The 14,871-nt window shown below is 44.7% G+C and overlaps 1 protein-coding gene across 1 annotated transcript in view; it reads right to left on the reverse strand.

Annotated features, from left to right (window-relative positions):
* LOC142283333 (cell cycle control protein 50C-like) overlaps nucleotides 1-12,496 on the reverse strand; it is a 37,229-nt gene extending 24,733 nt beyond the window's left edge. The window contains exons 1-3 of the mRNA XM_075333103.1: nucleotides 12,154-12,496; nucleotides 10,593-10,703; nucleotides 4,582-4,692 (exon numbers count right to left, since the gene is read on the reverse strand). Of these exons, the coding sequence (XP_075189218.1) occupies nucleotides 4,582-4,692; nucleotides 10,593-10,703; nucleotides 12,154-12,360 (429 nt within the window). The 5' untranslated portion in view covers nucleotides 12,361-12,496. The remainder of the gene's footprint in view (nucleotides 1-4,581; nucleotides 4,693-10,592; nucleotides 10,704-12,153) is intronic.
* Nucleotides 12,497-14,871: the final 2,375 nt, after the last annotated feature.

Consider the following 14,871-nt stretch of genomic DNA (forward strand, 5'->3'; position numbering starts at 1 on the left):
TGATTGCAATGCATAAAATACAAGTAAGGCCTAAGCCACATGGCATGAAAATCGGTGCGAGTGGAGTGCGATAAAAAAATCGCATTCCACTCGGACCAATATTAGCCTGTGTGTCAGCACACATGAGAAATTATTTTCTCAGCCCTAATCGGACCGAGAAAACAATCGTAGCATGCTGCAATTGTAATGCGAGACTCTTTCTCTCGCACCCATTCAAGTGTATGGGGCGAGAGAAAAATCGCACTGCACTCGGTACACCGGTGTACTGCGAGTGCAGTGCGAGAATGGCAATAGCCAGCTACGGAGGAGAGAGGGAAATAAATCCCTCCCTCCCCTCCTCAGTGCCGGCCCACCCACCGCAGCTGAGGTCCGCTCGCATGGTCGGACCTCAGTCGCAAGGACACTCGCATGATACTCGGCTCTGCTGTACTGCAAGCGTGATCCGAGTGTCATGCAAGGGGATTACAGTAATCCCCGTGTGGCCCCAGCCTTAGGGTACAGTTCCACTTGCAATTTTCACAGACGAGTGTGTGGCACCACTGAGGTATTGTATCTGACTTAAGATGCAATGCTTTATCCTGGGTCAAGAAGGAGTTAACCACTGGTGTTTGTTTCACTTACACAAAATCCAGCCAGTGAGTCAGACAGTTACACAGGAAGCCAGATAGTCTGGGGAATTCCTGGTTGCTAGTGTAACCACCAATTAGTCATCCCAAAGGTGGGGGCTGTCTGAGGAAGTAGGATCACACAAACAGTTTCAGTTTAGAATAGTCTGAGACTCGAAATAACCTGGTCGCTAGAAGGCGTGCTTCAGAGCTCTTCTAGTTAGAACCGGGTAGACTGGAAGAGGGCGATAGGCAACCGGTGGAGATAGTGAGACAGAGGAGAACATGGTAGCTGGAGGTTGAGCTTTACCGTTCCCACAGTGCCAGCGCTGACAGGGTGCAGAAGCCCTAGGGCAGATTAAACTCTATGTTGTCTGCCAGACTCTGCAGGGGATGGGGATTTCAAATCCCATCGCCCACCACCCATTTTCCCAGAGCACAGTGGCACAGGGTTGGGATTGCAGTCAGGCCCCACGGCGAGGATCCACGCCACCTGCAGGACACTTAACAGAGACACTGGGGTCCCCAAGCCGCTTCAAGACACAGGGATCCACAACCAAGCGCAAGGAAGGGAGGTCTCACACTCCACAGACACCTGTGATTACCTCTGACTTACCCAGGACAGGCTGAGGCCCATCGTGGCAGAGAGCGGAACCTCCGGGGGCATCTTACCAACTGAGAGTAAAGAGAATGTTGAACCGCAGCCCCCTGTGTCATCCATGTCTTTGCCGGCGCCATCGCCCCGCACTTCGGCGCTCCTGTGGACCTCTGCCCTTGTTATCCACTCGGGGCCCACTCCGCCTGTGGGGAGCAACACCATCCCAGCTGCCATAACACCTGCCCCGGTGAGGAATTCTGCAGCAGCGGCTACTCCCTGGCCGCATACCACAGGTGGCATCAAGACAAACTTTCCCCAACATCCCGCTTTCCTCACCATTTACTGTACGCATCGGGGCAACGGAACCAGGCAAGGCTACCCATAACATCTCCTGACCCGACCCAAAATGGCCCAGCAACGAGTAGAGTAACCACCTGCCCCGTGGGGCGCTACAAGTGCAATCTGATAAAACATCGGACTGCACTTGCAGCAGTGTCAATCAATGAGGCAGTGTCCTTCTGCTATTTTTTCCTCAGCTCTAATTGTGCTGAGGATCAAATCACAGCATGCTGCGTATGGCTGTGTAGATCGCACCAGACTTGCTGATGCAAGTCTATGTGTGCGAGAAAGCTATTGCACGGCACAACATATGCATGTCACACGGATGCTTAGTGAGAAAAATTTACACACTCGTACGGCACTCGCATGACACTTGCATGTCATACGGATGCTAGGCGAGAAAACAAAAACCGCGTACTCGCATGACATATGTAAGACCATACGCATGGCACTCATCCCACTTTTTTTGACGAGTATCAGAGTGATTATTTGTATGGAAGTGGAATCGTACCCTTATACTGAAGCTTTTCCCAAAAGCCTTTATATCTGTCAGTTCAGAGTCTTCAGCTCTATAACATGTTACCCACAGATTGCAAAAGAATTTCCAGGCTGACCAATTCCCTTTAAAGTGGTGAGCCACTTTTATTACTCTCTTATTTATAAAGATTGGATTGGCAAGATTGGTAATTTTGACATCCTATCACTGATATTTGGTGTAACCTTCATGGAGTTCTACTAAAGCTATATATGCATTTCCTCTGATCTCATTGACAATAAAATGAAGATTGCAGGAACTGAGACATTAAGGAGGAAATTCTTCATCTGATTCTGCTAATGTAAGGGGATGCTGCGCTCTGAAGGGCCCGCCCTGAAGACATCAATTGTCGCCACAAGACAATGGTGTAAATAGTGTTGATGTGAATAGTGTTTTGATGCTTATTTTATGTATGTGGCCATCTAGTGGCTAGTTTTGGGTGCTACTCCTTAACAAGGTATTGGCGGATGCCTAGCGATAGGGGCAGTGAGATAGTAAATAGTTAAGAATAATGGAGGTGTTAGAGCTAATATATTCATGCAGAGGCAAAATAGACAGAGAGTTGAGTTAGAGTCAAGTTGAGAAAAGTTGTGTGCAAGCCTGCTGAACACCAGAGGCCCAGAGACGGGGGTGGTTGTGGCAAGGCCCAAAACCAGTATTGGAGACTCAAGCACAGGACAGGATAGCAGAGTATCCCTATCCCACCGTAGTGACTACCAGACCTCAACCCGGGCAACTCTGGTCATAACTGTTTCCAGCAGTACTAGTCCTATAGTGGAGAGCTGGCATAGAATTGGTTGAACAGGTTGGCATGGAGAAACCGAGTAGATGAGTTTTGTTCAATGGAGGTCACAAACTGCTAGCAGGAGCGGAACTCCAAAGGTTGAAGGTGACCATGGCCGTGCGAGATTATATGACTTTACTGAGTGGAACCATGATGTCAGATAGTGAGGAGAACAGTGGAAAAAAAGCAGTAGTATCAGGAACCATGTAGCAGTCTGCAGTAAAAGTGTGCTTTAAAGTCGAATGTTGCATATCTACGATGTTCTGCCAACAGTATTGATGAGAAAGAAATAATGTGCGTAATTATTTGTAAATGACTGTTGAATGAGAACAATGCATCTCTGACCCTTAATCCCAGGAGGGACATTCCTGATTCCAACGATAGCCTGAACAGAGGTATAGCTTGCAGATCCAAAGTCCAGACACCCCAGCAGGAAGCCCGCCAACCACAACCCCTTCCTCGTTGCTCTGTGGAGGGGACTGGGGCATGGTCCAAGGAGAGTGGCAGAGCCGTAGCAGAGGGAGCCCCTCACCTGCTATCATGTTGGGGCCAGGCCCACGCCCACAGCCACCCCTCTTCACTGACACCCATGTTTTTAAATAATCTAAAGATTCTCATCATAAATGAGATTTTAAGGCCTAACTTTTAGATCTTTCACCGATGTAAGCTGTTTGTGACACAAAAATTTAAGAAGCCCTTCAAGCAGAGATATGCTTTCCTTGGAAACAATGGAGATTATAAAGTAACCTGATGTTGCCCTCTGTATATTTGGGGTGTCCATCACGCACCATTGGTGTTTGTTCTATGCAGGGGGAATTCATTGTGCAACAGATTAAGCAATGATTCATGTTTCCATTATAAATGGAAGCTGCAACAAAACTGTGAACAGAGCCTTGTTTCCTCCACACTCCTCTCTGGCACCTTTTACGATTGCTACTTCTGATAATTGGCACTAGAAGAGTCAATTTGTTTGCTTAATTTCACTGAGGAGCTTTGCATGGCCTATAAATCTCCTTACACTGACATATCAGGCTTGTTACAAGGAGAGTCATTACCCCGTACCGCCCTTTACATAATATTTTTAGTTATCAAGTAATTATAATTATTCATAAGTTGTTTAATAAAAAATTAACCGTATTATTAAATGATTGGCTATTAATATTCTGTTTTTCTGATTTTTTAATATTCAAATTGTCTCTCCAGGGAGGAAGGTGACGAATTCTAGCGCCACCTATTGGAAGTAGCAATCCTACAAGTCAAAAGTGGCCTTTTACTAAGCCTTTTCATATGACTTAGGATTTATACCAGATCAGAACCCCAATTTGCAAACACGGTGTCTTGGGGGTGATTGCCCCTCGTCAGTGCAAAGTATAAGATCTGATCTGGCTGTGTCAGAAGCTATAGTGGGATCTAAGGGAAAAACTTTTCTCCTTGCTTTTTTCATACTGGGATCTATACATGTACCTACGGATTAAAACCTGCCCCATGACCAATCTGCCTAAGACCTGAAGGAATTGTTCTATGATCTACTGCAATAATTATGTAAAGGCTGCAAGAAGTAGCAGTATACCTGTATGCCAAAAATACAGGAAAAAGGGTAGGATGTTTACAAATGTGCATAAAACAAAAATATTTGTTATATGAAAAAAAAATAAATTAATAAAAACTGAAGCAACATTATAGGTACACATTTCTACATTATAGGTAAAATAATACGAACCTCTTTAGTTGTTACATTTCTTCCAAGCAACTGGGTATCAAACCTGGATATCACATATCTCCGATGGTTCTGAAAAAAGTTGCTGAGCCCATAATACATAAAGACGTCCCCCTGTTGTATGAAAAGTTACATGACAATAAGACCGTATGTATTCAGATGCATTGTTTCCAGCTCTTGGTTTTTATCTGTTGTGTCTGGATGTGTGCAGTGGGTCTTCTACTTTATTTTCTCTTGTATACATTGCCTTGTGAAAGTATTCGGCCCCCTTGAATTTTTCAACCTTTTCCCACATTTCAGGCTTCAAACATAAAGATAAAAATGTAAATTTTATGGTGAAGAATCAACAACAAGTGGGACACAATTGTGAAGTTGAACGAAATTAATTGTTTATTTTAAATTTTTGTAAAAAATAAAAAACTGAAAATTGTTTCGTTCCCTTTACTTTCAGTGTAGCAAACTCACTCCAGAAGTACATTGAGGATCTCTGAATAATCCAATGTTGTCCTAAACGACTGATGATGATAAATATAATCCGCCTGTGTGTAATGAAGTCTCCGAATAAATGCACCTGCTCTGTGATAGTCTCAGTGTTCTGTTTAATGTGCAGATAGCATCATGAAGACCAAGGAACACAACAGGCAGGTCTGTGACACTGTTGTGGAGAAGTTTAAAGCCGGATTTGGTTGAAAAAAGATTTTCAAAACTTTAAACATCCCAAGAAGCACTGTGCAAGTGATCATATTGAAATACAGTGGTACCTCGCTTAACGAGTAACCCACTTAACGAGAATTTCGCTTAACAAGCAAAGCTTTGTGTAAATTTGTAACCCGCTTTACGAGAAAGCTTTGCTGTACGAGCGAAATCCTCACTGCACACACTTCCGGTTCCGTACATCCACCGCGCTTTGACCTGCACTTGCAGTCCACACAAACACACACATGTACGCACAAACACACATGCACGCACATACAGTATGATGCTCACCTTACCTTCCGTTCCACCGCCGGTCTCATGGTTCTTGTAGTACCCGGGTACATTGCGACGTCCTCGCGGCGAACTACAAGACCCAGGAGGCCGGCGATGGAACAGAAGGTAAGGTGAGCATATAATATAACATAATATAGTGTACTTTCTGTTTCATCGGCGGCCTCCTGGGTCCTGTAGTTCACCGCTGCGCTCCAGTCCATGCTGTGTATCGGCATCCATAGCAACGAGGGAGGAACTTCCTGTCGCCGCTACTGAAAGGCAGCGCGAAGGCCAATCAGAGGCAAGCGGCTCTGCCTTTGACGTCAGCGCTCTGGCCGGGAAGTTCCTCCCTCGTCGTTATGGTAACGCGATACACAGCCCGGCCCCATACCAGAGAACAGCAAGTCCTAGGAGACCGGCGATGGAATGGAAGGTAAGGTGAGCATATAATATGTGCATGTGCGTGCGTGCATGTGTGTTTGTGTGTGTTTGTGTGAGTTTGTGTGTGTTTGTACCTGTTTGTGTGTGTTTGTGCATGTGTGGAATGACAGAATAGGGGACCAGGATGGGAAATGTAACACGTTGTGGAACGAATCGTTTGCATTTCAATGATTTCCTATGGGAAATCTTGCTTTGCCTAACGAGTAACTTGGTTAACAAGCACATTCCCAGAACGGATTGTTCTCGTTAAGCAAGGTTCCACTGTAGAAGGAGTATCATACCACTGGAAATCTTCCAAGACCCGGCCGTCCATCAAAACTTTCATCTCAAACAAGGAGATGCAGCCAAGAGATCACTCTGGATGAACTGCAGAGATCTACAGCTGAGGTGGGAGAGTATGTTCATAGGACAACAATCAGTCATACACTGCACAAATCTGGCCTTTATGGAAGAGAGGCAAGAAGAAAGCCATTTCTCAGATATCCATAAAAAGTGTTGTTTAAAGTTTGCCACAAGCCACCTGGGAGACACACCAAACATGTGGAAGAAGGTTCTCTGGTCAGATGAAACCAAAATCGAACTTTTTGGGCACAATGCCAAACTATATGTTTGGCGTAAAAGAAACACAGCTCATCACCCTGAACACACCATCCCCATTGTCAAACATGGTGGTGGCAGCATCATGGTTTAGGCCTGCTTTTCTTCAGCAGGGACAGGGAAGATGGATAAAATTGATGGGAAGATAGATGGATCCAAATACAGGACCATTTTTGAAGAAAACCTGTTGAAGTCTGCAAAAGACCTGAGACTGGGACGGGGATTTGTCTTCCAACAAGACAATGATTCCAAACATAAAGCATAATCTACAATGGAATGGTTCACAAATAAACGTATCCAGGTGTTAGAATGGCCAAGTCAAAGTTTAGACCTGAATCCAATTGAGAATCTTTGGAAAGAGCTGAAAACTGCTGTTCACAAACGCTCTCCATCCAACCTCACTCAGCTCAAGCTATTTGCAAAGGAAGAATGGGCAAGAATTACAGTCTCTCGATGTGCAAAACTGATGGAGACATACCCCAAGCTACTTGCAGTTGTAATCGCAGGAAAAGGTGGCGCTACAAAGTATTAATTTAAAGGGGGACGAATAATATTGCATGCCCCAATTTTCAGGGTTTTTTTTATTTTTTACAGAAATTTAAAATAAGCAATAAATATCATTCACCTTCACAGTTGTTTCTGTACCACCCCGCGGTCTGCGACCGCCGAGCCGCTCGGGTCCGGGCTCGTGTGTGTCGGTGGCACGAGCGCCTCCGGATCCGGGGGTCACGTCGCTCTGGAAAGGAGTGTAGCGGCAGTGCATGCAGGGGTTGTGGGGTGGTTGTGTTGTACAGTTCGTGACGCCACCCACGGGTTCTGATGATGATGGACACCACTGCTGCAGTGAAGGTCCGGGGGCTCCCGGGAGCGGTGTAGTGGGGCAGCTTGGTGTTAACCCCTCCGTGGGTAGGGCCGGTGTGTCCCGGGGCCCGGTAGTGAGGTAGCAGGGTGCAGGGTTGCGGTGCGGTGCGGTGCCCGAGGGTACTGGTGTACTCACGATTAAACCACACAGAGTCACTGGTAAACCAAACGGGGTGACGAATGGGGCCTGCAGCCGGCCGCAGTTTCTCCAGATAGGTTGGTAATGTCCGCCTTTCTCCTGCACCTGTATGTGATCTTGGCTACTGTGCCTGGGCACTAGTAGCCCGCTCCCCAGCGTGTATGTGTCGTAGGAGCCCATTTGCCCACAGACGCTGGCCCCTTGGATCTCTGGCCTCTGGCGGTGGCTCCTATCCGGACGGGTTGGGCTGTTGCCTTCAATCGGGACTTAGGTGGGAATGAACCCCTGAGGTCCAGACCGCAATCAGTTGATTTGACTATGGTGGTGGCTTATAGCCTAGTTCGGGGTCTGAGTACCCTGCCTGGTGCTCCGGTATCCAGTTAGTTCCCCGGTTCGGTTCCGGCGGGCCCCTACCCTGTCCCGGTCCCTTACGGTTCCGCCGGTCATATTCCCGGTCTCCTGCAGGCGGCCACTACCGTCTGCCTGCCTGACTGATCTGGGGTCCTAGGCTCCAACCCAGGCCCCACACAGAACTGAGCTCCTCTCTCTTCCTAACTTAAACTCGAACTCTCGTGTTTTCCTGCCTCAGGCCAGCAGACTCCTCGGAGGGCATGTCTATCCGCCTGACTCTGCCCACTTGGTGTGCCTGTCTGACCCTGAGGGAGGCAATCAGGTCTTTTGGTTGACTGGTGGTACCTTACTGGGGTGGGGGTGTATGTGGTGAGTGTATTGACCTGTGACCCCTGGGGTGTCCAGTGCGTCACATGTCCCACTTCTGATTCTTCACCATAAAATTAAACATTTTTATCTTTATGTTTGAAGCCTTAAATGTGGGAAAAGGCACTGTACATACACATAATGCCAGTTTAGACACCCTTTGTTTGGATACTGAATGTAACTTAATATAATATACATATATTAAAAAATGTGATGCAACCTGCTAGTGTCGGACTGGCCCACTGGAGGACCGGAGGAGTCTCCGGTGGACCCAGGCACTGACACCTGCTGGCATTGCATAGATTCAAAACTAATATGTCAGCGATGTGTTCACCGCTCTCCTAGGTTGTCTAATAAGGCTATGTGCGCACGTGTGCGTAATTCATGCAGTTACGCTGCGCTTTGTAGCGCAGCGTAACTGCATGCGTCCTGCGTCCCCTGCACAGTCTATGGAGATTGTGCAGGGGTCGTGCGCACGTGGCGTCTTAGAGCACAGCGCTTCGGCTGCTGCCCGAATCGCTGCATTCTAAGAAGTGACATGTCACTTCTTCCGTGCGCTTTGCCGGCAGACCCTGCTCTGTCTATTGCAGGAGCTGCAGGCAGAGCGCACGTTCTCGCCGGCACCATGCGCTTCAGAATGGAGCTTTTCTGCTGCGCTCGCACATAGCCTTACTCTGAGAAGAGCAGTGACATAGAAACCCATCAAGACAGAACAGTGTTCTGTTCCTTAGCACTTTTGAGGGGCATCTGCAGCAGAGTGCAGACTATCCTGTCAGTGAAGTGCACCGCTCTCCGAGGTTGCAATATGCTATGTTGATAGATGGGTGTTTTAGAACCCAAACATCTTCAGACCAGAGATCTAGAATCTCTAGAAATAATAGTGATAACTACACAGTTTATACTTTAATCAGGTGACATTTGGGAAAGGTTCACGAAATTACGCAAAGGTCAATCTTACAAATACATTATATTTTTCTCTTAGCATTTTTCTGACCCAAATTATGGTATAAAACAGGCCAGGAATCTCACTTTACCAATTCAGAATGGCAATCAATTTAGGAAACTTATTTTTTTCTTGAATTGCCCACTCAATATTAAGATATCCTTACAGTTTTTTTATTGGATGGATCTTATCATATAATTTCATGCACACTTGATGGACATGTTCTAAAAACGTCTCTTAGCATCAGTGGTTACCATAGGGTTCCTTTAGAATTTTAGTAACCCATGCTTTGATTATGCCCATCCAAATAACTCTTCTCATGGAATTTTCACCTTATGGAAATGGTAGGTTTACCAACTGGCTACCTCTGATCTCTCTTTTTTGACCATTCACCTCTTTCCTCCTGTTAGGTTTGCTTCAAACTATCCCCCAACCACACCACATATACTTTTATTTTTTAAATCTAGCTCACCTTAAAAAGATTGTTTGAAACTAAGTGAATTTCATCTTATACAGTATGTCTATTTAATTTAATAATCTAAACACTTTTTCAAATCAAAATATTTTTTTTTTCTTACTACCAATGACTATTCTTTTGAGTTTCCCGGCATGCACTTGGGATTCTCAAATGGATCATCATCAGGAAGCTGGGGCTGCTGTTACTTCCACTGCCTCTTTTTCAGAACTGAAACAAAGCATCAAAAAGAGGCGTTGCCAGTATCGCTTACTCTGCTTCTATCACCGGTTCCTAATGATGTTAAAATGTTAAATGAATGGGTCGGAAGAAGCAGTGTTTGCTGAAGATGTGGGGTGAGGTGAGAGTGGCTGTGGTCACTTACCCTTCACCGATATTGAAAATAGCTATCATCAGGGGTTAGAAGTGAGTGCCGTGGAAAGTTAGCGTAGTGTCGCCCAATGATGATGATTCCTTTAAGGGCGGAATTAAAACAGGGGGAGTGACCCCAGCCCTACCCTCTTGATAATGTTCCATTTGAGAATCCCGAGTGCATATTAGGAATCGTCATCAGAAGTCAGAAGAAAATAGACAGAAAATGAAATTGAGAGGTAAGGGTGGGGGAATATTGAATTGAAAGATAAAAGAAAAGTGGTTGGATTATTAAATTTAATGGTTAAGCATATGCTAAGAAATTCCTCTTCGTTTCAGACAACTCCTTCTATGTCTCAAAGATACTGTGTATTTTCCCACAGAATAGGAAAAAGCGTTATTCACAAGGTGTGGCTATCAGCGCTCATACTGGCCATTATATGAAACGAGTTTATACTGACAGAACGACCTCCCAAACTATTAATATTAATGTTATTATTTTATCTTTTAATTTGACTTGCCTGAACACTCTCTTTCAAGTAAAAATCGGCAAAGCAGCTGCACGGTACTTCCGAATTTGAAGAATTTTCTCGTATTTTCGTACATTGTGAACAATTGTCAGAATAGGTTACCTGTTAACAATACACAATATATTGTATCACAACCAGCATCAGGTAGGAAAATATATTTCTATAAGTCCTGAAATTTTCTATCTTCACTTGAAACTATAATTTTTGTAGTCTATGTGATGTGTAGTTATTGGACCAAATACTGTGGTTTATATCAAATATCGGCAAACACCATTTTATGTCTCTAAATTACATCTTACTGAACTATTTGCTGTCATTTTGATAAAATCAATGTTTTCTCTGCTGCACATCTAGCAGTTATACAGAACTAATGAATATGCTGGACTACCTGGAGCACGCCAAGTAGTCCTGTAATGATAATCTGCTGCTGATTAAACATTGATTTTATCAAAGCTACACTAAGCAGCTCAGTAAGTGACACATCGCTGGCATCAGGATCTCTGCCCCTATATTATGCCGCTCTAATATTAGGTGGCAAAAACCTGCTGACAGATTCCCTTTAGTAATGCAATGGTGAATAACAATATGTATTAGGCCAATGTAAATGTCTGCATTGCACCTATAAAGGTGTTATTGTACCCATACTGTACTCCATCAGTTACCATCTGTATAGAGTTTACATTATCTAGTTCCTAAACCCCTTCAAAATCAATGACGTACCTATACATCATTGGTTGTCTAGGCTAAAAGGAACGGGTGGATCGCCTATCCACCCACACCTGTAAACCCCTTAGATCACGCTGTCAAACTCTGACAGTGCGATCTAAAGCGTGTCGGTGGGAATCACGCCATACCACGCCACCATCATTGTTCCCATGACGTAACCACGGGGTGCCAATAGGTTGGCCTGGCAGCGTGGGGTCAGATGATGACCCTTGTCACCGCCATGACGTCTTTCCTGTGAATACCTGATGAGAATCGGCATTCACAGTAGAGCAGTATTTCTGCTGATCAGAGTGTACAGTGATAAAGTCCCCTAAGGGGACTAGTAAAATCACTAAAAAATGTTAAAAAAAGGGTAATAAAAAGCCTAACAGTTTAAATCACCCCTTTTTGTCCCATTGAAAATAAAATAATAATAATAATAATAATAATAATAATAATAATCAATAATACTGATGATTATGGCTTACAGCCAAAGAAAACCCAAAAGTCATTAATTTATTTTTCTATATACTCATAGAGTAGTCTGATGACTAAAAAGGTCTTGGGTCAAAGGTTCAGAGTAATCATCAGACCAGTTAATAGCAATAGATAATGAGGAGATGATTCACATTTAAATATTAAATATAAGTTTTTAAACTTTTGAAAAGATTTTTATATTTTTGGTTGTGAAGCAGGAAATGTTACAAGAGAAGAATATCCCATGAAATAGAGTCAGAAGCCATATTAAGACTCATTAATACTCATTTTTGAGGTTTCTACTAGTATGTTTCCCACAAAATTTGAAATGTGAAGCAAAAAGAAAAAGTCTTAAAACTTCTACACTTACCCATATTTCTTTAATATTAGTCGTTGCTACAAGCAAACTGATTCCCACGGCAAGGCAAAAGAGGCCGATAATAAAGAATGAACTGAGGACAGATTCGGGGGTTAAGGTGAGCTTCCATGCGGGGATTCTCTGCTGCTTGAATGCGGTGTTATCCGGACATTTTGAAGTAGGAACATTTTCATTTTCTTCCTTTTTCTTTTTTCCCATGATATTCCTGTGTGAGGTCTCAGGATTGTGTCCTACCTAATGAAAGCCCCCAGGTTAGTGCTTCATTGTCATTGTCCATTGAAAGGCGGTGGAACTTATCTTCTAGGGGACTTCCTGAAATTACTGATTAACTTGTTTCCCTGTGTGCTTTGATTACCCCTGCCTCTTGTCAGCCTGTGTCAGTCTTCCTCAGTGTACTTTGCTCATGCATAGTGCAATCAATAAACTATACCAGGGAATGTTTGTTTTATAAAGCTATATATGGTCCACACCTTACACGCCTTAAAACACTACTGCTTTTAAAGAAAAAAAACGCACTAAATTTAAACTAAATGTAAAAATAGGGTTAACTTTATAGAACTTTTCTCAAGACATCAGATCAGTGTTTTCCAACCAAGAATGCCTTTAAAGCCCCCCAGTGTTGCCAGGACAGTCAGGTTACTGCAGTTAGCAGTTTCCCATTTCCAGCTGCTAACTGCAGTATATCCAAGGCTCAAGCCTCTAATCGTTCCCCTAATGAGTCCTTGCCAAAGGATGAAACATGTTGGGAGAGAAGACACAGATTAGTTAGGGTCAGGTCACAGGGATAGCTGTGGCCTGTCCTTGTCAGGACAGGAGTCTGCTGGGTGGCTAGGGTAAGATCCTTAATGTAATAAGGGACCTATAGGGCTAGAGTTCCCAGCATGGACTACCGAATGACCGGTGACAACCTTCACAGGACCCCTCACAATTGGCTGAGATTATTCCAATCAGCATTTGTGCTTGTTATTTATGTCTTTCTATTACGTATGATAGCTATGAATTGGACCAATGTCCTTTATAGCGATTTATCTGTACTTGAATCTATAAGTACAGATAAGTACGCTCCTGACTGGCTGCTGTTGTTAGTTCCCCGTGCGCTCGGATCTACACCATATGCTGACTGCAATGTAGAGCCTGCTCTCTGCACAACCTCTGAAGGTCAGCAGTTCTGCGGTGCGTTTCCACTAGCCAAAGGTGACAAATCCATTTTTAAGTTATTGTGCTACAAGCCCATGTTTTCTCCTTTTCTTTCCAGCTCATTTCAATGTAAAAAATGTACAGCATACACAGAGAGTACATAGAGGCCATCCGTATGAGGTCGGTAATTTTTATGGACCCATAGACTTGTGTGGGTATTTTGATCAGTGACCTGGATCAAAAATAGATCAATCTCTCTGATTTAATTGCAGACATGAGGACCATGAAAATCAAGGACAAGTGAACAGTTCCATACACTATAATGGGTATGTATCCGGGAAAACCAGAGTTAGAATACGGATGTGAAAAACGGATATCTGTATGAGGCCTCATAAGGATAAACCTATCAGTAAGGGATTGTAATGCTGGGGGAGCGGAGCGAGGGGAACATCTGCATGTTAGATATACAATGGATTCCTTGCTGGTTGTGCGCTACAAGGTTTGAGATGTCAGTTATTCAAAGCCACTGAAATCATTGTCTGTCACCACTTTATGTCTCCTTGCCTAAAGAGAATCTGTCACCAGGTTTTTGCCACCTAATCTGAAAGCAGCATAATGTAGGGGCAGAGATCCTGATTCCAGTGGTGTGTCACTTACTTGGCTGCTTAGTGTGGTTTTGATAAAATCACTGTGTAATCAGCAGAAGATTATCATTAGAGAACTACTTGGCATGCTACAGGTAGTCCAGCATATTCATGAGCTCTGTATAACTGCTAGATGTGCAGCAGAGAAAATATTGATTTGATGAAAATAAAAGCAAATGAGCTGCCCAGGGCTATGGGGTACTCTTTCCCGGGCCGCATATGTTTTAGGGATGCTGTGTCACGGGTGTGTAATGGCCGATGCCCGGTTCCGTGACCCTGGGAGTTACTTGAAAAGGGGTTATAGACAGGGGAGAATATAAAGTTTATGTCGTGACGCCACTTGCGGGTTGTCGTTATGGTTTTGGAACCGCCGCTACACAATCTATTGCCGCTGGGGCTGGTGGTGATGGCAGCTTGGATGTTGGGCCCTCCGCAAGTAGGGCCAGGGCCTCAGGGGATTGATGATTGTGTCCGGCGTGGAAAGAAGGGAGACCACACTATCGGAATGCAGTGCAACTGGTGTTTACTCACAGCGGCGATAATGCTGGTTTACTGAAGACGCCTGGTTTCGACCCCTAGTCCCTTTAGTCCCAGTGCCGGTGTGGTAACCTGGTGGCTTCTTTCCCCTGCACGTCTCACTGGTTGGAGGAACCCCGTGACCTGGAGCATCTGGGGGGTCCCCTCCTGTTTGTCGTTCAGTCTCTGGTCCATACGGCGGGCAGTGTGAACCCTGTAGGGTCGGTGTTCTGTTCCGGTTCTTGACTCTCTCGTTACTGCTGGTGCCCCCGGATTCTTGGGTTAGTGAGGTCCTGGTTGGTTCCCTCACTGTGCAGGTATTTGTCAGGTAACCCTGTGCCCCATCGGTGCTATGGTTCCACAGGTACTTCGTCGTACCCTCCCTAGCAACCACTCTCCTTCACCAGCTAGG

The sequence above is a fragment of the Anomaloglossus baeobatrachus genome, chromosome 2 (assembly GCF_048569485.1).
Source record: "Anomaloglossus baeobatrachus isolate aAnoBae1 chromosome 2, aAnoBae1.hap1, whole genome shotgun sequence".
In the NCBI taxonomy this organism is placed as follows: Eukaryota; Metazoa; Chordata; class Amphibia; order Anura; family Aromobatidae; genus Anomaloglossus; species Anomaloglossus baeobatrachus.